The 23,581-nt window shown below is 35.2% G+C and overlaps 1 protein-coding gene across 3 annotated transcripts; it reads left to right on the top strand.

Annotated features, from left to right (window-relative positions):
- The first annotated feature begins 1,923 nt into the window (after nucleotides 1-1,923).
- Nucleotides 1,924-21,430, top strand: Vom2r32 (vomeronasal 2 receptor, 32). Of its 3 annotated transcripts, none has more exons than XM_017590550.3 (6): nucleotides 1,924-2,132; nucleotides 5,492-5,774; nucleotides 7,531-8,343; nucleotides 14,538-14,765; nucleotides 16,166-16,289; nucleotides 19,687-21,425. In XM_017590550.3, the coding sequence occupies exons 1-6, from the start codon at nucleotides 1,936-1,938 to the stop codon at nucleotides 20,439-20,441; spliced, it is 2,400 nt and encodes a 799-aa protein (XP_017446039.2). In that variant the 5' UTR covers nucleotides 1,924-1,935; the 3' UTR covers nucleotides 20,442-21,425. The 3 variants fall into 3 exon arrangements, with proteins under 3 accessions (XP_017446039.2, NP_001406376.1, XP_038958666.1); NM_001419447.1 differs by having other exon boundaries at nucleotides 1,936-2,132; nucleotides 19,537-21,430; XM_039102738.2 differs by having other exon boundaries at nucleotides 1,936-2,132; nucleotides 5,492-5,723; nucleotides 19,537-21,425.
- Nucleotides 21,431-23,581: the final 2,151 nt, after the last annotated feature.

A 23,581-nucleotide genomic window follows, 5' to 3' on the forward strand; every position in this document is an offset into this window, starting at 1 on the left:
ATAACAGAACCAGAAGTCATACGTATGAAAAACATTGACTTTTAAAGGTATGGCAACATCCAGTGCACAACACTAAACTTGTTTGTGTCATTAAAGCAGAAAATAGGGGTTATCATTCCACAAACCAATGAGTTGCCTTCATGTGCTCCGGTTTCTTTCAGTCCAAATCCACTAAAAACAGTTCATGAACTGTACAATTTTCAGTAAACACATGAATGTCATTGTTGATACTAGATTTAAGGTAAAAATAGATAGGTAAAAAGATTTTATGAGAAAAGTTTATGCATTAGAACACAATGTTGCTTCATAGTCACTAGTTGCTTTTAAGATACTAAGAAGATATTTCTAAACAAAACTTCTTTACAGCCACTATTGCAATGTAAAATGACCAAAAATAAAAATATAGGAAAATAAATGCAATGTAGAATAGACTGGTCAGCACAAGTTATTAAATTAAAAATAAAAGGAAACATGAAAATCAGGGTGGAAGATCATGATTTTGAATTCAAATATTAAGATTTCATTACTTTTTCATTAGTATTGAATCTTTGGAAAGTGATGACACCTGCGTCATCACAATACTGAGAACCCGGCATAGGTCTGTGAAGAAATACACAGATTTGGGTCACTCATGTTTCAAGAAAATGAATGCTAAATCTTTAACTGAGTTCACAGAATATATAGCCCAACCACTGAGTGGAAGCACACTGGGGAAACAGAAACTGAAACTAAAGCTGAAGTCAAAAGATCTAGCATTCAGAAGTTAGCTACCCCATGTGGCTGACAGGAAGGTCAGGATGTTAATTGAAAAGAACAAAGCCTTTCACTTGCATCAGCAAGGCTCAGCAGAGGGCAAACAGTGACAGAGTCCAGGAGGGTCAGACAGGAAGGTAGAGTTGCACAGTTTTAACCACTATCCAGAGAGTACAAATTGGGGTCCCATTGCTCCAACTGGAGTTTTAGTACAGGAGTGACTTCTCTAGTATCATTGGAGGGTGTGTCCCTTGGTCCTGTGGAGGCTCCATGTTGCAGGGTAGCGGAATGCTAAGGAGCTGAGTGAGGATTGGGAGGAGTTTATGGTCATGTACCCTCATAGAGGAAAGGAAGGCTGAGGGGATAGGGGATAGAGAAGAAACTGGGAAGAGGAATAAAATTTGAAAAGTATATAATTACAGTGAGCAATAAGAAGAAAAAAGAAAGAAAGCACAGACCACAACATTTTCTCTCTCCAACTTCTTGAACCTTTAATATTCAATCTTTTCATGTAAATTAACTGTGGATCAGTGAAGAAATGAACAAATTTGGATAGAGCTAGATTAAATACATTTCTGACTTGTTCTATTTATTGATTCTCAAGGAAATGAAAGGAGAGGCATTGTTTTGATAATTTGTTGGTGCCACCAGTGTGACATAGTCCATACTGTACATGGTCTGTGGATCTTAGTGACTATAAACATGGGCCTGCCTCTCCTTGAATTGGGTCTTGTAATACAATGTCCTTTGTGTCTTTAGGTAGCTCTGATTTTACCATTACTGGATTTCTCACTGGGAATTTTCTGATAAAATCCACTGACATCATTTCTAATTGTGCCCCCATATAATAAACTTGTTAAAAACTTCCAAGACCAAATTAGAACAAAAGTTTTCTTCCCAGGCATTAACAAACATGAGTGATATCATGGAGCCTGAAAAAGAATAATTCTCCAAAGTATTTACCAATCTGTGTTACATGAGCTGTGGTCACCTGTTGCAGAGCCCCAGGGAAGAAAGTGCTTAACCTTCCTCCAGGGCTCAGAAGCAATCTGGAAAAACAAAATGAATCATGAATATGCAACCTCTTCTTTATACAGAGTAATAAAAGATGGTAGAAATTTGATGTTCTTATGTGCATGGTACTTCCCATTTCACACTGCCCAGGTTTAAGGCAGAAAGAATATGTTCATTTTGATGGTAGTATTTTTCCTTCTCCACCATCCACTTCTCATGGCAAATTTCATCGATCCCTGGTGCTTTTGGAGAACAAATTTGAATGAAGTCAAGGAAAAAAACTTGGATATAAATTGTGCCTTCATCCTTGGAGCAGTTCAGTTGCCTATGGAGAAAGATTATTTCAATGAGACTTTGAATGTCCTGTAAGTGCATTTGTATTTTCCATGTAAATGACATCTTTCATATTTCTTGAGTGTTCTGAGGATGAAGATTAGGTAAAACCTTGAGTCTTCTGTCATGTTGCTAAGTTTTAAAACCACTAACCAAGCTTAACTATTTTACAGATTCAATCCTATTTTCTCCTTTTAATTAATCCAGTGAAGGTTTTGTTTTTCTTCTAGGTGACCTCTGACTTAAAGCCTGGAAGCTGAGGAAGAAAGGTATATCTACATGGATCGTTCCCATAAAGCCCTCCTAATAACAGTTTATGTTCCACACTAGACAGTGATGATTTATTTCATTTGATCCTGTAACATTTCATTGATTTTATCCCAAGCACTTGCAAATAAATGGTCATAAATTATGCTTACAATTCTTCCATCAATGTCATTCTCCTAGAGCATATGTTGGTTCCAGTAATATTCATGGTGTCTACACTTATCAAAAACTTTGCAAATATGCAAACTTACTCTCTCAAATTCATTGCATGTGGTCACTTCTTGCCTTCTAATGCTTCATCAAGTTTGTAAAGAGAAGATGCTTACACTCAGAAACACATACTTCATATGAATGCCTGGATGTATATGTTTATATGTAATGAGCAAGGAATATTTAGGTCATCAGAGGGCAAGACATCCAATTGTTTTAAAAAATAAAAAACCTGAAAGACCTGTGGCTGTGTGCTTCACATTGTTCATGTACAACCACTGGCTTTTGTCTTTTATAAAGTTCAGTTTGGCATTCTCTCTTTAGAGTAAAATATATTTGAAATAAATGGAATTAAATGATATGTTTACACTCTTGGAATAGTGAGGCTATCAATAACAGTGGTGACTCCTTATGTCCTTTGTTACTGGCATAGGGTACAGTTGTGGTGTGGGACAGTTGTAGCATTGGAGAACTGAGATACAGGAATTTTCCATAAGATTTTTGCCATTGTTTTAGAAATATGTCTACTTTTTGCATGTCTAAGTTTGTTAATCTCTGACCCCTTTATGATATTTATATTTTAGGAGACTTTTTGCAGTAATTTTAGAAAATATAGGGACACATGTTTCCAATACGTTGTCAATACTCATTTTAGTGTGTTTCTGATAGTTGTTTTAAAACAGAGCCCTTTAGACTGCTAGGCTACCCAGACAGCTTAAGTAGCTTATATTTCCTAAAGTTTCACAGGAGAAAATAGTTGAGTACTGAACAAGGTTTATTCTTAAATTACTTTTGTATATTAGAAAAAATTTTAATGGAAAATTAAAAAATTTACATACATGCAAATTACTCTCTCAAATTCATTGCTTGTGGTGTGTGGTAATAGACAATATCATAAAATCGCCAATTTTATAGAGTATAGAATGAAAACACCACAAGGATACAGTTTTTGGTGAAAACCTAATTGTACTTACCACAAATTTAATCATTAAATATATAGGCATATGTTTATTGTTTATTGATCAGATTATATTAAATGACAAGGTTGATACTGGAGATACTATTGTTTACACAAACATAAACACAATATGGTATTATTCCTTTCCCACTGTCTTATAACCCACTTTCCTTGCAAAAATGGTCATATCACACCAAAATTTCTTCTATATTATAAATATATAATACTGGCAAATGCAAATATCACTGCAATTTATTTATTTCCCCAGTTCTTAGTAGGATGCTAGCATTATTTTACTATAACTTGAAAGGTTGTCAAAGACATTTACTAGAAATTAAGGTATAATGATGAGAAGTACGCAGAGTGTATATATCCCCTTCCTTTGTAAATAGAAAGTAGGTGAATGATACTTGGGTGGTAGGGCAAACCCTTAATCTCTGCACTAAGTACCTGGCACAAGTATATACCTACACATCTGAAGTGAGTACAGTTTGCTGCAAAGTATCTTATAAAATACTCAGAAAAGATTAATGAAGCTAAGAAGTTCATGCTGACAGGGGACTGATATAGCTGTCTCCTTAGAGGCATAGCCAGAGCATGTCAAATATAGAGAGGAATGCTAACAGCAAACTATTAAATTGAGAATAGGATCCCTGTTAGAGGATTAGAGAAAGGATTGAAAGTGCTGAAGGGGCTTGCAACCCCATAAGAGCAACAATGCCAACCAACCAAAGCTCCCAGGGACTAAACCACCATCCAATGGCTATACAAAGACTGACCCATGGCTCCAGCTGCATATTTAGAAGAGGATGGCCTTGTTAGGCACCAATGGAAGAAGAAGCCTTTGGTCCTGCCAAGGCTGGTCCCCCCAGTGTAGGGGAATAAAGGAAGAAGAAAGAGTAGTGGATGGGGAGGGGACACCCTTATAAAAGAAGGGGAGGGGGATGGGGTGAGGGGCTTATGTCTGGGAAACTGGGAAAGGGAATAATATTTGAAATGTAAATAAAAAATAACCAATAAAAAGTAAATTAAATTAATTATAGTGGTATAAAGTTTAACTTGAGAAGTAGAATAAGAATTTATGTTCAAAGATATAAAAACAACTGGAAAAAGAATAAAATATAACACTCAGATATATTGCCCTCTTATGTCCTAAGTAATCCATGCTCAAATACAAATAAATATATGCAAAGTCATATATGATTTACCAAATACATGTTTGATATTTGAATTTATATATTTAGTTAAGATTTTCTTTCACCAAAAGATTGAAAGAAACAATAAAAAAGATGAGGGTAGATATGAGGGGGAGATGTTAAGAATATTGGCCACTAATTATAAGTGATTGTAAGTACAGGAAACATATGTTTTTGCAGAAAGACTTTTATGCACTGATAAATAAATCATGTTTTAAGCTCCTGAACAATTCTGCTAATTTCAGAAGATAATATCATGAACTCAATAGCTTTCATGACACACATATTTTTATATTGCTTATTAATTTCAAAATAAAGACATGATCAGAATTACTGCTTTGTCCGTATCTTTCCTTTTCTCTTTACTTTCTGTTCAAGCACTCAAAAGCAGAGATGGAAATACTCTGTAAAAGAGGTAAAGGACATATCTTATTTATATGAGACACACTGACATGAACTTTTAAAGATTTATTTAGTATTTATAAGTACACTGTAGCAGTCTTTGGACACACCAGGAATTTGAACTCAGGACCTCTGGAAGAGCTATCAGTGCTCTTAACTACTGAGCCATCTCTCCAGCTGACATGAACTTCTAAAGTGTTTGCTATTTTCTAGGTTATCATGTCAACCCAATCTCAGAACAGAAGCCAATTGTTTCCATCTTTAAAGATCAGATGCAGAAGCTTTGTGTACAGAATAGTGCTTTTATTGAGTATAGTTTAAACATCTGTCCATAATAAAAAACTGTGCTCTTTTACAGAAAAACAACTAAAAACAACAAATATGCCTTGGCATTAGCCTTTTCAATGGAGGAAATCAACAGGAACCCTGATCTTTTACCAAATATGTCTTTGGTTATAAAACATACTTTGAGCTATTGTGATGGAAATACTGCAGACCATATATTTAAAGAAAAATTTTATAAGCCTTTACCTAATTATGTCTGTAATGAAGAGACTATGTGTTCATTTATGCTTATAGGGCTGAATTGGGTATTGTCTCTAACACTTTTTAAAGACTTGGACATCTTCTCATTTCCACGTGTGAGTTACCATAGGCAATAAATTCATTACATCATTTCTCTTTGGCAGACTTTGATAGACATTAAGAAAATTAATGGATGAGATTGTACTTGTGCTTATATCAATCTACGTAGTTCCACAGTACTTACTAATCAGAGACATGATATCCCTTCTGCTAGGTGTGACATCCAGAAATTGACAGATTCCTGAAAGGAAAAATAGAGGAGGCCATGAAGAATTGAGTCTGGCATGGTGGCAGAGAGACTTGCAACACTGAGTGACTAGCAGTCAGAGTGTTTATTTATACAAATCTCATTAAGCAGAGATTTATTCATGTTGTTCCTAAACCTAGAAAATATTATTTCTGCTCCCAGATTTGTGTTATCTTCATCTTGGTTTAAGTATAGACTCTCATTGTTAAAATTTCAAATACTACATTCATCACTTACCATCAAAATAGTGTTATATGAGTTTAGTTATCAGTGATAAACTATAATTGAACAGAATTTATTTCGCAAACCATTTCTCTTTAAACCAACTTTTAATTATCTGGAATACCTTTTCACAAAGGCATGATGACAAACCATTTTTAGCCTGGCAGCTCTTCACATTTGAGCATCAGTAAACAGGATGAAAACCTCCAATCTACTCTGTGAAGTTAACCATTTTACTAGCAGCGAGTGTTTGACCAAGCACTAAGGGTCCTAGTACCCATTGTCATTAGATCCTCTGTCAAAATATCATCAACATTCTGCTATAGTTAGTATAAATCATTTTCTTTAATAATATAATGATTCAGTCATATTTTTGTGGAATTTATTGCTATGTTTTATCTTGTTTTTCATTTGTTTCCTCCTCATAAAATATAAGAGTGGACCTTCATAAATAAATTTTCTAAGAAAGAGGGGTTATAGGGTTCTGATACCTCATTCTTTCATATATTTCCACATGATTATTTTTTCATCATTATAAGATACTTTGTATGTTAGAGATAATTCGATCCAATCTAACTTTGTTTCTGTCTAATTGCCTCAAAAAATACAACTTATGAGTCTGAAATATTTTGCAGCAAAATTAACTTGGGTGATTATTAACATGAGGATTTTTTCATTTTATTTATTTTTATTTTTATTTTTATTTTTATTTTTTAGGATGAGGTTTTTAATATGATATGTTGCTTACACTTTTATGCAGCCAAATGGTGTTTACATTTTTAAATTTACTTTGTTCTGATTATCTGTTTCCTGAGGAGGACAGGGGCAGATATACACAAAGTATTTTTGAAGCCTTACCCTGAAAAGGAGATCTATAGCATCTTTATGTGAGTCACAACCTCTACTGTACAAGGAATGCCTACAAGTAGGGCAAGACAAGAAAATATGTTCCTCAAAGCTAAATCCATTATGCATCAGACTTTCCTGTTAAATAGTAGAGGAAATACTTCTGGATTAAGGCATAAATGACTTTTAAAAAGTAGCCAAACATCCTCAAGTTGTAAATATATAAAAATCTCCCCAAACATTGAATGCATAGATATCAAGACAAAAGCTGAATGACAGAATGGAAGTTATTATAACATGCAAATGTGTTTTATTATATCTTTGTCAAAGAGCTATGCTTGATGTTCCCTTTAGAAGTATATGTACCAGGCTTCCACATTTGCTCATTTGAATCAGTGATGAGAGGAAAAGTCATAAGTAATCAACTATTTTTATGTAAATATGATTACAAGTTTTTTTTAAGGGCACTCCACCTCATGCTGCTCTCTGTATTGCAGTTCCTTCAAATTTCCTATGGACCTTTCCATTCCATCTTCAGTGATAATGAACAATTTCCATATCTCTATCAGATGACCCCAAAGGACACATCACTAGCATTGGCAATTGTCTCCTTCTTACTTTACTTCAATTGGAACTGGGTTGGGCTTGTCATCTCTGATAATGATGAAGGCAATCAATTTCTCTCAGAGTTGAAAAAAGAGACCCAAAACAAGGAAATTTGCTTTGCCTTTGTTAACATGATGTCAATCCATGAGCATTCATCTTATCAAAAAACTGAAATGTACTACAATCAAATAGTGATGTCATCAACAAATATTATTATCATTTATGGGAAAACAAACAGTATCATTGAATTGAGCTTCAGAATGTGGGTATCTCCAGTTATACAGAGGATTTGGGTCACAAACTCAGAGTTGGATTTCCCGACAAGTATGAGAGACTTCACTCATGGCACATTCTATGGGACTCTGACATTTCTACACCACCATGGTGAGATTTCTGGATTTACAAATTTTTTCGAGACATGGGACCATCTCAGAAGCAGAGATTTAAATCTATTAATACCAGAGTGGAAGTACTTTAGCTATGATGCCTCAGGATCTAACTGTAAAATATTGAGGAACTATTCATCCAATGCCTCATTGGAATGGATAACAGAACAGAAGTTTCACATGGCCTTTAATGATTATAGTCATAGTATATATAATGCTGTGTATGCCATGGCCCATGCCCTCCATGAGACTAATCTGCAAGAGGTTGATAATAAGGAAATAAGAAATGGGAAAGGAGCAAGTACTCACTGCTTGAAGGTAGTGTTTCCTTATTTTTTTCTATTTTTAGTGGATATTTTCTTTCTTTATATTTCAAATGTTATCCCCTTTCCTTTACTTCCAATCCTCTTCCCCCTTCTTGTATGAAGATGCTCCAACTCACCCCACCCACTCAGAAAATCCTGTCATTGCTCTGTTTCCATGATCTGTTCATTGATGAGAGTGAGGTGTTAAATCTCCGACTATTATTGTGTGTAATACAAGGAATGATTTAGCTTTAGTAAATTTATTTGCGATCATGGATTTGGAGTTCCATTGCATTTGGAGCAGAAATGTTCACAATTGAGAGTTCATGTTGGTAAATTTTTCCTCTGAGGCATGTGAAATGGTCTTCCTTAATTTTTTTAGTAACTTTTGGTTGAAAATAGAGTGTATTCAATATTAGAATGGCTACTTCAGGTTCTTTCTGGTGAACATTTGCTTGGAAATTTTTTCCAGACTTTCATTCTTAGGTACTGGCTGTCTTTGTCACTGAGGAATGTTTCCTCTATGCAGTAAAATGCTGAGTCCTGTTTATGTGTCCACTCTATTAGTCTATATCTTTTTACTGGGGAATTGAGTATATTGATGATAAGAGATATTAGGAAGGAAAGATTGTTGTCTTCTGTTATTTATGTTGTTAGGGGTAGAATTATGTTTTAGTGGCTATCTTTTTTGGGGTTTATCAAAAGAAGATTACTTCCTTGCTTTTCCTAGCATGTAGCTTCCTGACTTGTGTTGGAGTTTTCGATCTATTTTCTTTGTAAGACTGGATTTGTTGAAAGATATTATGTAAATTTGTTTTTGTTGTGGAATATAATGATTTTGCCATCTTTGTTAACTGAGATTGTTTGCTGGGTATAGTATAGTGGATGATGGTTTCTTTTCTTAGGGTCTGTATGGAATCTGCCCAGTATTTTCTATCATTCATCTTTCAGTTGGGAAGAGTGATATAATTCTGATAGGCTTGACTTTATATGTTACTTGACCCTTTTTCCTTACAGCTTTTAATAATCTGTCTTTGTCTTGTGGATTTGGTGTTTTAACTATTATGTGACAGGAGAAATTTTTTTCTGGTCCAATCAATTTGGAGTTCTGTAGGCTTCTTTTATGTTCCTTTGACATCTCTTTTTTTCAGGTTAGGAATGTTTTCTTCTATAATTTTGTTGAAGATATTTACTGGTCCTTTAATTTGGGAATAATTGCTGTCACCTTTATGTATTATCCTTAGGTTTGGTTTTGTCACGTTTTCCTGGATTTCCTGAATTTTCTGGGTTAGGGCCTTTTTATATTTTGCATTGTTTTCGCTGTTGTGTCAATGTTTTCTATAGTATCTTCTGCCCCTGGGATTCTTGTTTCTTGTTCTTGTAGTCCATTAATGAATCATGCATCTATGACTCCATATCACTTTCCTAGGTTTTCTGTCTCAAGTGTTGTCTCCCTTTGTGATTTCTTTATTTTTTTCTATTTCCATTTTTAGATCCTGGATGGTTTTGTTCAATTACTTCACTTTATTGGTTGTGTTTCCTGTTAACTCTTAAGGGAATTTTTGTGTCCTCTAAAAGAGCTTATACTTGTTTTAATGTGTTCTTCTCTATTTCTTAAAGGGAGATATTTATGAAATATTTCACCATGAAATGTGTTTTTAAATATTAATCTTGCTTTTCTTGTGTACTGGGGTATCTAAAATTTGCAGGCCAGAAGGATCTTTCCAAGGTTCCTCCATGGTTCCTGTGCCCTATGTGCTTCTCTTGGGTCCCTCTTTGTACAGTTATTGTAGCATAACTGGCACTTACCTGTGGACTTAGGAGTGAGAGCACTCATGAGAGACCAGCTCTCTCTGGGCAGATTTTAGGTCTGGAGGTTGTAGAAGAGCCTTAGCTCTGGTGCAGATGGAACTATAGAGTTTCTTCTAATGGATGATGATGGTTGTCTTTTAATTACATTGCCATTTAGAATCTCTCAGTTGCACACACTTAATGAAATAGGAAATATTTTCCAAAATAGATTGGTTTCTAAACTTTATTTAAAGAAAAAGAAATCTAGTGACTGTTATAAATATGACTGGAAAAGGAAGACACAGTTTAACAATTAAAATTTGTAGTTTCATAGGGAGCACCTGAATATCTATCAGCATACCCCTTCTAATCTGAGTTGGTAGTCAGTTCCGTCTATAAAAATATGTTTATAGGTGTGACTATATTTTTCACACTGAATATATGTATATTTTTATACTTTCTGTGTATCTATGTTTATATTTGTTTTGCTTTGAATGTATATGCTTATGTATCTATGTGACTGTGGATGTGAGCAAAAGTTTTTGTATGTATGTATGAATTTCTTTCTATAAGTGTGTTTGTATACGTGTGTATATTTCTTAGTGTGATTGTGAGAGTATGTGTCTTTGTGTACCACTGTATATATTTTGTGAGTGTTTGTATGTGCTTATATGCATTCGTATCTGCTTTACACTGTAAGTGTCTGTCTATTTCTTTGTGCTTGTCTTGGTCTTTACCTGAATTTTAGTTATTATGTGTGAGCATAAATTTCTGTGAGTGTCAATATCATTCAGGACCTGTGTTTAATTTTCTACCTATTCCTGTGTGTTGCTGTCAGTCTGTGTCTATTTGTGTTTTTGTTTGTGTGTGCCTGTGTGAGTGTTTGTGTGGGGTTGCCAGTGTATGTATTTTTCGTAATTTCATAACTGCGCATATGGATATTGTTTTTGTGCCTGAGCATTTAAATCTGCGTGTCAACATATATGTATATTTGTGTGTAAATAAGTGTATAGCTCTATTATATGTGTTACTCAGAAAAGATTTGAGCCTCTTTATGTATTAATGTGTTTGTGTGTATATGTATGTGTGTGATTTTCATATCTGTTTCGTTCTGCATTTTGTCAGTTTGTTTTTGGTAGTATTGTCTTAGAGAACTGAAATTCTTAGAATATTATGATAATTTCATTTTTATAATTTTTTTCTTTTATTGTATATTTTAATTTACATTTATCTGTTATCCCCATTCCCAGTTTCACCTCCAGAAACCTGATATTCAATTCACACTCTGTCAGTTTCTATGAAGGTGTCCTCTCACCCTACCAACCACTACCTCCTACCTCCCCGACCTGACATTCTTGTACACTGGGACAACAAGACTTGACAGGACCAAAGGCCTCTCCTTCAATTGATGCCTGAGAAAGCTATCCTCTGTTACATTTGCAGCTGGAGCCTTTGGTCCATTCATGTGTACTCTTGGGGTGGTGGTTTCATCCCTGGGACCCTGGGAGTTCTGTGGTTTCTGGTCTCTTGATATTATTATTCTTCTTATGGGGTTGCATATTCCTTCAATTCCTTCAGTCCTTCCTCTAACTCCTCCATTGGCAACCCTGATCTTAGTTCAATGGTTGGCTGCAAGCATTCATCTCTGTATATGTCAGGCTCTTCTTGCAGAGCCTCTCAAGAGACAGTATCAAGCTCCTGTCAGCAAGTACTTCCTGACCTCCACAATATTTTCTGGGATGGTGTCTATGCATGGGATGGATCCCCAAGGAGTAGCAGTATTTGGATGGCCTTTCCTTCTGACTATGCTTCACAATTTGTCACACTATTTCCTCCTGTGAGCATTTTTGTCCCCATCAAATACTAGTCCAATTCTTCAGAGAGTTAGACTGAACAATTTCCAAATTCATCTGGAATAATAAAAATCCTAGGCTAGCTAAAACTATCCTCAACAATAAAAGGACTTCTGTGGGATCACTATCCCTGAACTCAAGCAGTGTTACAGAGTAATAGTGATTAAAAACTGTATGGTTTTCATACAGAGATAGACAGTTAGATCAGTGGAATAGAATTGAAGACCCAGAAATGAATCCACACTCCTATGGTCACTTGATTTTGACAATGAATCCAGAACTATCCAATGGGAAAAAGATAAAATTTTCAGCAAATGGTACTGGTTCAACTGGAGGTCAGCATGTAGAAGAATACAGATCAATCCATTCATATCACCCGAATCAAACCTTAAGTCCAACTTGATCAAGGACTTCCATATCAAACCAGATGCACTGAAACTAATAGAAGAAAAAAATGGGGAAGAATCTTGAACACATAGACAGTGGATAAAATCTCCTGAACAAAATACCAATAGCTTTTGCTTAAAGATCAAGAATTGCCAAATGGGATCTCAGAAAACTACAAAACTTATGTAATGCAAGGCCATAGTTGTTAGGAAAAAAGAGCAACCAACATATTGGGAAAAGATCTTTACCAATCCTACAACTGATAGAGAGGTTATATTCAAAATATACAATGAACTCACAAAGTTAGACTGCAGGGAGACAAATAACCCTACTAAAATGGGGTTCAGAGCTAAGCAAAGAAATTAGAGCTGAGAAATATTGAATGGCTGAGAAGCACCTGAAGAAATGTTCAACATCTTTAGTCATAAGGGAAATGCAAACTTAAACAACCCTGAGATTCCATCTCACACCAGTCAAAATGACTAAGATCAAAAACTCTGGTGACAGTAGATGCTGGCAAGGATGTGGAGAAAGAGGAACACTCCTCCATTGTTGGTGGGATTGCAGACGGGTACAACCATTCTGGAAAACAGTCTGGAGGTTCCTCATAAAATTGGACATTGCAATACCTGAGAACTTAGCTATACTTCTCTTCGACATATACCCAAAAGATGCCCCAACATATAACAAAGATACATGCTCCACTATGTTCATAACACCCTTATTTATAATATCCAGAAGCTGAAAAGAACCCAGATGCCCTTCAACAGAGGAATGGATACAGAAAATGTGGTACATCTACAAAATGGAATATTACTCAGCTATCAAAAACAATGACTTTATGAAATTAATAGCAAATGGTTGTAAATGGAAAGTATCATCCTGAGTGAGGTAATGCAATCACGGAAAAACAAACATCATATGCACTCATTGATAAGTGGATATTAGCCCAAATGCTCGAATTACTCTATATGCACAGAACACATGAAACTGAAGAATGATGACCAAAATGCGGATTCTTCACTCCTTCTTTAAAAGGGGAACAAGAATATCCTTATCAGGGCACTGGGAGGCAAAGTTTATAACAGTATAACAGAGAATGAAGGAATGCCCATTCAGAGCCTGCCCAACCTGTGGCCCATACATATACAGCCACCAAACTAGTTAAGATGGATGAAGCAAAGAAGTGCAGGCTGATATGAACTGGTTGTAGATCTCTCCCGAGAGACACAGCCAGAATATGGCAAATACATAGGTGAATGCCAGCAGCAAACCACTGAACTGAGAACAGGACCCCAGTTGAAAGAATCAGAGAAAGGACTGAAAGAGCTGAATGGGCCTGAGACCCCATATGAACAACAATGACAACCAACCAGAGCTTCCAGGGAGGATGCTACTACCCAAAGACTATACATGGACTGACCCTGGTCTCCAAATGCAAAGGTTGCAATGAATAGCCTAGTAAGGACACCAGTGGAAGGGGAAGCCCTTTGTCCTACCAAGGCTGGAACCCCAATGAACGTGATTGTTGGGAGGAGGGTGGTAATGGGGGGAGGATATGGAGGGAAACACCCATATAGAAGAGGAGGTAGAGGTTTTAGGGGGATGTTGTCCTGGAAACCGGGAAAGAAAATCACATTTTTAATGTAAATAAGAAATACCCAATTCAATAAAGATGGAAAAAAAAGAAAAAATTTTAAAATTAAAAAAAAAGAATTTCTATTGACAAATTCACAGCTATTCTAATGGGTTTGCCATCACATAAATGATGATTTTCTTTCCAAAATTATTTGTATTTCTGTATTGTGAGTATTTTAGGTATAATAGGATATAAAGACATATTTAGTAAAAAAAATATAGAAGAATGGAAATTGATCTATTCTTATTGTCATGTACAAATCTCAAGTCCAAATGGATGAAGGAGCTGCACAAACATCCTGATAATTTCATTTTTACAATTCTTTTTGTGATTTCTCTCTTTCATTCTTTAAATGATTTTTCCTAGGGGGTTGGGGATTTAGCTCAGTGGTAGAGCGCTTGCCTAGCAAGCGCAAGGCCCTGGGTTCGGTCCCCAGCTCCGAAAAAAAAAAAGATTTTTCCTTAAGTATGATATTATACTAGAGTTTATGGCTTGAAGGAATGGCATGTACATTGTTCTGCAATGCTTTCCTTTTAGGTAAACTCATTTCTCAGAAAGACCCACTTTACTAATTCTCATGGAGAGAGAGTGATTATGAAACAGAGAGTGAGAGTACAGGAAGACTATGACATTGTTCACATTCAGAATTTCTCACAACACCTTCGGATTAAGATGAAGATAGGAAAGTTCAGCCCATATTTTACACATGGTGGACCCTTTCACTTATATGAAGACATGATTCAGTTGGCCACAGGAAGTAGAAAGGTAGGTGTGTACTAAATTATTGATTTATACTTCATAGCAGTAATACGGCAATATATATTGAAATGAAATATTTTGTCACATCAGGACCCTTTTGACAATACATTCGGAGAAAATTGTTATTCATTAAAATCAGAAATAATGACAAGTAGTTTTTTTTGGTTCATGTCTTTATTCAAGCACTTTAGAGACAGTAGTCTGAAAATAATTGTTTCTTGCCAGTCTACCTTATATTGTGAGTTTAAACCTGCCATGTGTGATATAGAAATATTACCTTAAAATAAAATAATGTGAAACATAAATGTATCCACTTTTTAGTATTCTAACTCAAAATAGTCTTTAATATATTACAGTGTTAACATAAATTTAAAGAAAATGATGGGGTAAAAAAGAGAAAGTGTACTCTGATCTATATTGTGAGAATTAATCTAGGGATACTTCATAGTGAGACAATATGAAAATCATAGGAAGAACTCTTCAAATCTTCAATTAACGTTAAACAATCTAATTTTTATACAGCCTTTTCCAGTATTTGTAGCCACTGTGGAGCATTTTAACCTTGTGAAACACTCCATATTTTATGTCACTACACATCACTTTATCATTTCCAACCATATTAAAACAGTGTCTGCATATTCCATTGTTTTTATATACAATTTCTCATGCTTTGAAATGGTAATTTATTCAAGATCATATTTGTTATCAGTGATTAAAAGACATTCTGTTCCTCTTACAAGTGTCTTCAAATACTAACTTGATCATTAACGAACATGAAGAGGAAGGGGTGATTTGATGTATGGCTTATAGTCAAAGGAAGACAAGTGTGGATATCTGGAGACTGAAACTAAGGCCTAGAACTCAAAAGCACATTATTTACTGGCCATACTGCCCACAGTGAGATGGGCAAACTTATATCAATTACCAAATAAGAAAATGCTTGAAAGTTTTGAGGTCAGTCTAGTGTCGGCTGAGAAAATATTCCAATTATAATTCCCTCTGTCTGTTCCCAGTACTTAGTGCTAAATTGAAAATAATTAACGAAAAAATCATCAGGTTGCAATCTCTAGATTTAACACACAGCTCACCATCAGCTCTTTTTTCGGATTAACTAGACATTGATAAATTATCCACCATTGCTTCAATGTATTTCCAATATGCTTAGGTTGTCATTAAAATGGATAGAATGAAATGTCATTCAGTTGGGGTACATAAAACAAGCTCATTGTATCTGAATATACTATTATAGTGGTTGGGGATTTAGCTCAGTGGTAGAGGACTTGCCTAGCAAACTCAAGGCCCTGGGTTCGGACCCCAGCTCCAAAAAGAAAAAGAAAAAAAAACTATTATAAAACATAAAAAAAAGCTAAAATTCATTAGTAGTATGTGTCTAATTTTTTGCTCAGATGCCGTCCTCTGTGTGCAGTGCAGATTGTAGTCCTGGATTCAGAAAATCCTGGAAGGAGGGAATGGCCCCCTGCTGTTTTATTTGCAGCCTGTGCCCTGAAAATGAAATTTCTAATGAGACAAGTGAGTGTTTGCTGCTCTGATAAATCCTGCAACTATATATTACTCTTGTGCCCTCTGGGATTGTGAAGTCAACTAAAAGGCAACTGCAAGTATAAAATATATCATTTTTTAATTTACTAGTTGTAGATATAAAAATAATAAAATCATGCCAAAAATAAATGAACAAACAAACAAACACATATACCTTGTGCCTTGAACCACATATTGACTCATTGAAAATTCCTGCCAGATTACATTTTCTGAAAAAATATTTTAGGAAATAAAACTGCAATATGAGGGAGTTCTCCACAAGATTTCCCCCTCAAAAATAATAATCTACTATAGAACAACATGTGCATTAGATTTTAGTCATAATTTTTAAAAGAATTAAGTCAGTTAAATTTCATCAATATATTTATCCTATATATGATTATGCACACCATGTACATATATGAGCCCATGAAGTACCTAATGTAAAAGAAAATGTATTGGACAAGATTTTGGGACTGCCAGGTACAAAAATCCATGTTCTCTGTAAGATTAATATAGAAGACAAAAGTATTTGAAAATTAATGAGAAACTGCTCTATATGTAAAATTCTGAGGATCATGTTCAAACCAAATGTGATAAGAATCAAGAAAGTATGGAATAATGGTAAACCCATAATTTAGAATATATGGTAAGACTCATATTTAGCCTATTACAAACTATACCCATTATCAAAATTATTATTTAGTGTTGGCAACATGCATAAAATTTATGGTTAGCTTTTCATTTAATTTGTTTTTAATTTATATAATGAATTAAAGTTATTAAAAGACGTATATTGCCTGTGAGATGGTATGGCAGTTAATTCATTTGTCGCTAAGACTTACAATCTGACTTAATTCCCATGATGCATGGAGTAGAAGTAAGCAATGTACTCAGAAGATCTCTTTTGAAGTCATGCATCCCAACATTACACTATGCTCAAAAATAATTTCTAAAAGTATATTCAATTGTTTTAGTTTTAAAAACGAAAAATAAGTAATATTTATACCAATGAATTCCAGAAAAGTCCATAAAACATTTCATTATATTAATTGTTATGTGTCTGGGATTGGTAATGCATGTACACTTACACATAAGAGGATATAATACTCCTGTAGTTACATTTACATGCACTCATGAGACACCAGTGCTGGGATTTGAAGTCAGGTTCTCTGCTAGTGTAAAATATTCTATGTATAGCTAAACCAACTTCTTAGGCTTTTAGGAAACATCAAATAATTGCTTTCCACAAAAGCATTATTCTAGATAAGAATTCTGAAAACCAAAGAAGCACATTAACATTGTCTGAATTGACATAAAAATTAATTTCAAATACAATCACATTTAATGTTGGAGCCATGATCCAAATTAGAACTTAGAAATGGAATACTATTGCTTAAGAAAAACAATTTGGGTTACTAAACTTGCTCAAGGATTCCACTGTTATTTTCCTGATTTTGTTTCTCTACTGGAGTTCTTTATGTCTTTCTTGAAGTCCTCCAGCATCATGATCAAATATGATTTTAGATCTAGATCTTGCTTTTCTGGTGTGTTTGGATATTCAGTGTTTGCTTTGGTGGGAGAAGTGGGATCTGATGATGCCATGTAGTCTTGGTTTCTGTTGCTTGGGTTCCTGTGCTTGCCTCTCGCCATCAGATTATCTCTGGTGTTACTTTGTTCTGCTATTTCTGACAGTGGCTAGACCGTCCTATAGGCCTGTTTGTCAGGAGTGCTGTAGACCTGTTTTCCTGTTTTCTTTCAGCCAGTTATGGGAACAGAGTGTTCTGCTTTTGGGTGTGTAGTTTTTCCTGTCTAATGGTCTTCAGCTGTTCCTGTAGGCCTGTGTCCTGAGTTCACCAGGCAGGTTGCTTGGAGCAGAAAAGTTGGTCTTACCTGTGGTCCCATGGCTCAAGTTTGCTGGTGGGGTGTTGCTTTTGAGCTCTCCATGAAGGCGGCAACCAGGAGGGCCTGTGCTGCCTTTTCTGGGAGCCCCCGTGCACCTGGATCCCAGATGGCGTTAGTTGTTTTCCTCTGGAATCAGAAATGTGGGCAGAGTGTAGTCTCTTCTGGTTTCCCAGGCATGTCTGCCCCTCTGAAGGTTTAGCTCTCCCTCCCACGGGATTTGGGTGCAGAGAACTGTTGATCAGGTCCCTTCAGCTCCCAGTGGTGTCTGGAGCACAGGGAACCTACAGCTCCAGTGCCCCTATCTTCAGGTTCCCAGAGGCCTTATACAGTTTCCTCTCATGCCAGGGATGTGTGCAGGGGTGGGCAGTATCCTGTTTTTGTTTCTCAATAGTTATTTTATCCTTGAGTACATTCACAGATACTAAGCCACATAGGAATGGGGATGAAGCAAGGATGAAAGTGGTCAGCATTGCAAAGGAAGAAGCGATCAAAGTGAAGTATTTCCTAGTGCCAAGAATTAACAGAGGATTTTTTGTTGTTGTTGTTGTTGATTTTGTTTTTTGTTTTTTGCTTTTTTTTTTCAGTGCTAATATTAGTACATTTCAGGGACAATAACCAAAACATTTGTTTACTTATTGCCAGATGAATATAAAAGTTTATTTCTTTAATGTTTTCTACTTTTCAAACATCAATATTATATCTCCTCTCATTCTCCACCTTTTTATCATTTATGTAAGGAATCACCTAAATTCAATAATGCAATTTTTATATTTACATGAACATAAACATATAAATATGTACACATGCACACAGCCTACCTGTTCAATTTAGTGTTGTTTCTATGTAAATGACTTTGAGATAGTGAATTCTAAAGTATCTACTACATGTATTTTTGCAGTAAAGTCAGAGTCATAGTATGTCACAAATTCATAAAGCAGCCAATTATCACAAGAAACAGTGAGTGCATGGTTTTGTATTTATAAAATATACCCAATAACATTGTGGATTATGGAGGTATCTTCTCTCAGTTTAATATTCAATTTGTTATCAACATAGAACAAAAAATGCTTTTGGAAATCTTTTAATTCTGATAACATTGAATATAATAAAATAAAAAATGTTAAATAGACAAAGAAATAATTTCTTGTTATTATTTTTCCTTATGTCTTTATGAACATTATGAACTGAAAGCAATGCTGTGCAGCAATGTCCTTGAAACTACATTGTTAGCATCAAAGGCAGCATTGCATAATCCTTTCAACACCCTTACTTGAAATACCTTATCAATAAAGTTTCTAAGGCAGCACTAACTACACTTTTCTTTGGACATCAGATATGGATCAATGTGTGAATTGTCCAGAATACCAATATGCCAACACAGAAAAGAACAAATGCATTCAGAAAGACGTGATTTTTCTAAGCTATGAAGACCCCTTGGGAATGGCTCTTGCCTTAATTGCCTTCTGTTTGTCTGCATTCACAGCTGTGGTACTTTGGGTCTTTGTGAAGCACCATGACACTCCTATTGTGAAGGCCAATAACAGAATCCTCAGCTACATATTAATCATGTCACTAATGTTCTGTTTTCTCTGCTCCTTTTTCTTCATTGGCCATCCTAACAGAGGTACCTGTATCTTACAGCAAATCACATTTGGCATTGTATTCACTGTGGCTGTTTCCACAGTTCTGGCCAAAACAATCACTGTCATTCTTGCTTTCAAACTCAGAGACCCAGGGAGAAGTTTAAGAAACTTCCTGGTATCTGGTGCACCCAACTACATTATTCCTATATGTTCCTTATTGCAATGTATTCTGTGTGCAATTTGGCTAGCAGTTTCTCCTCCTTTTGTTGATATTGATGAACATTCTGAGCATGGCCACATCATGATTGTGTGCAACAAGGGCTCCATTATGGCATTCTACTGTGTCCTAGGATACTTGGCCTGCCTGGCGCTTGGAAGCTTCACTACAGCTTTCTTGGCAAAGAATCTGCCAGACACATTCAACGAAGCCAAGTTCTTGACCTTCAGCATGCTAGTGTTCTGCAGTGTCTGGGTCACCTTTCTCCCTGTGTACCATAGCACAAGGGGCAGGGTCATGGTTGCTGTTGAGATCTTCTCTATCTTGGCATCCAGTGCAGGGATGTTTGGATGCATCTTTGCACCCAAAATCTACATCATATTAATGAAACCAGAAAGAAATTCTATACAAAAGTTCAGGGAGAAATCATATTTCTAAACAAATATTTCAGGAATTTAGTTGAATATTAAGTTGGTATATACCCACCAAATATTTGGTTATTGTGCATGTATAGAGTTTTAGAATCAGTCTTACTGATTCCTCTATTGCTGTCTAGAGGTATCTTATCTACCAGTCTTGCATACATTGTCCATAAAATCTTGTACTCATTCACTTCTTTAGTTTCCTCTGAGAAAACTAAATTTCTCAAATTATTACTAAAATGTAATTCAACATTATGCTTTCATGGATATTTCCCCCTGGTTACATCAGATAAATTTGATAAGACAGCTGATTTTGTTACCTTATATAGAAGGTATATGAATGTCCTGCCTTACAGGACAGAGAGGAATTACACTTAGAAACCGTCTATCAAGTCAAACATTCAATCATACTGAAAAATAAACTAAAGGATCAACAGAGATAAAAAGCAGAATACATTTTCTGTTTTCTAGTCGGAGCATATACATGACAGAATTCTGTTTTTATTTACAGTTGCTCTTCAAGGTTTTGGTCAATAGTCTAAGATGCAAATGTTTTCTTTTTTTTCTGATCTCAAAAAAAATATTATAGCCAACAATTGAAAGAAGCCAGTGACCACTGTGTTTAAATTAGGAACTAGTTTGAGGATCCTGAGAAGGAGGGTGACTCATTGGAAGACCAGCAGTCTTATCTAACCTGAATAACAAAGAATTTTCAGACACTGAGCCTCTAACCGGGCAGCATACACCAGTTGATATGAAGCCCCCAACATATATGCAACATAGGATGTCCTGGTCTGGCCTTGGTGAGAGAAGACACACCTAACCCCCAAGAGACATGATGCTCAAGGGATTGGGAAGGTGTGGGAGTTGGGAAGGTGGGGACTACTTCTTGATGCTGGGAAAGGAGATATGGGGTGAGGAAGTGTCAGTGCTCAGACTGGGAAAGGGATAATGAGTTCACAGTAAAAAAAATGTTAAAGAATAAAAATCTAAAACAAAATTAAATTAAGTAGATTTGTTTATATATTAACATGCTATTATATTGTAGTTATGGAATGGAGAGGTAAAACTTCTGATATTGGTATGTACCTAATTTTTCTCAGAGTCTGCTCTAGGTTTCCAGTTCTGATTGAGGTCATGGTGTCATAAAATTCTGGAAGAATGGATTGGGAAGCAGATATTTTGATTATGCTGCTTCCTAGAAAATGAATTTTATAAAAAGACATTTATTTGAGTGCTTGCAGCTACACTAAACCTTTACATTTGTGAATTTTTCTCCCACAATGGGATATTGCATGGGTCTCAAATGCATCAGCATTAACTAAAAAATTTACTTCCCTAAGTTAGTCTTCATAGATCATTAACAATGTCCTCTTAAGGAACATATTGTGTAATAACATCCACATTTTCTCATTGAAAATTTGTAAAAGATGTCATTTTAGCAAAAAAATGATTCAATATTTAAACTATGATTTAAGGGATTTTTACTAAAATTTATTATACTAACTGATCTCTAAAATTATATTCATATTATATTCACATCTTGAATTTTAATAATATTTACTAATTATTTTTGACATTTAAGCATGGTTCCTATATATTTTCTTGTCACCATGTAAGTGCAGGAGACTGTGGAGAATAGAAAATGTCAAAATGTCAACTGGACTGTACCTGTTGGATGCTGCAAATCAAGATTTAAGACCTCTTTTAGATTAATGAAGAGATTAAATGATTAATTGTAACATTTAAAAACTAAGGAAGAGACTGAACAATTTATTCATAACTAGACACCCCCTTTTCTTACTCATGGTTCCTATTCCTGCACAAACATCATGATTGAGAATCAAGTTGGGGAGGAAAGGGTTTATTCGGCTTACTTACATGGTGTTCATCACCAAAGGAAGTCAGAACTGGAACTCAAGCAAGTCAAGAATCAGGAGCTGATGCAGAGGCCACAGAGGGGGGTTTCTTACTAGCTTGCTTCCCCTGGATTATTCAGCTTGATTTCTTACATAACTCAAGACCACCACCTCAGAAACTGCTCCACCCATTATGGGTTGAGTCCTCCACTCTTAATCACTTATTGAGAAAAGGCCTTACAGCTGGATCTCATGAAATCATTTCCCCCACTGAGGCTCCATTTTCTATGATAACACCAGTTTGTGTCACGTTGACACACAAAACTGGCCAGTACAGACATTTTAAAAAAATTCACACGATTTCATATCTACAAATTTGTAGCAACCTTTTAACCCATCGTGTGTAGAATATGAGGAATATTATTTTTGATATTTTATACACATGCAGTTTATTGTGTCGCAGCGTAATGGATTAAAATTTCAGAGCTAGTCACAATTATTCAAACTCTGTTGTTATTCATAGAACCACCATTATTCAAAAGATTATCTGTTTAGTGTTAGTTAAATATAATTTGGAAACTTGTATATTTAGCCTGTAATCATTTATATGGAAATCAATATCTTTAAAGGACATTTGTGGCCCATATGATGGCAAAGCAGTTAAATCCCTTAACACTAAATATGACGAAATGAGTACACTTCAGGACTATTAATAAAATGAGGAAGGTGTCTTCTGCAAACTATACATTCTTACATAATATATACTCAAAATTATTACACAAAGTGATATAAAATAATTTATAATAAAACAAGCAATAATCAACATTATTCAGAAAAATACACCAAACTTTCACAAAAAATTGTTTTTATTATCTTATTCATATGTATGTGTGCACAGTATGTACAAAAGAGCTTGTATGTGTCTACAAATACAGCTGCAAGTGAGAGTCATACAGTGATTCTAGAGGTAGATAGAGAGACAGCTGTGACAAACCTAACATGGGTATAGAAATACAGATCAGATGTTCAGCATGGGCATTATATTCTCTGCACAGTTGACCCAAATCATCAGGCCGATAAAAATATTAACTAATAATAGATTTCCATGATTGAATTTTGACAGATTAACTTCAATAAAACCCTGGAAGCACATCATTTTCTCCAAATCTTCCAAGATTCAGAGCAATAGTAATATTGTTTCTCTTATTCCTTTATGTAATTTTTTTAAAGTTTTATTTAAACTTTATTTTTGCATTCCTAATTTTATGCTGATCCCAGTCCATACTCTAACTGTTCC

This window comes from Rattus norvegicus, chromosome 1 (genome assembly GCF_036323735.1).
Source record: "Rattus norvegicus strain BN/NHsdMcwi chromosome 1, GRCr8, whole genome shotgun sequence".
In the NCBI taxonomy this organism is placed as follows: domain Eukaryota; kingdom Metazoa; phylum Chordata; class Mammalia; order Rodentia; family Muridae; genus Rattus; species Rattus norvegicus.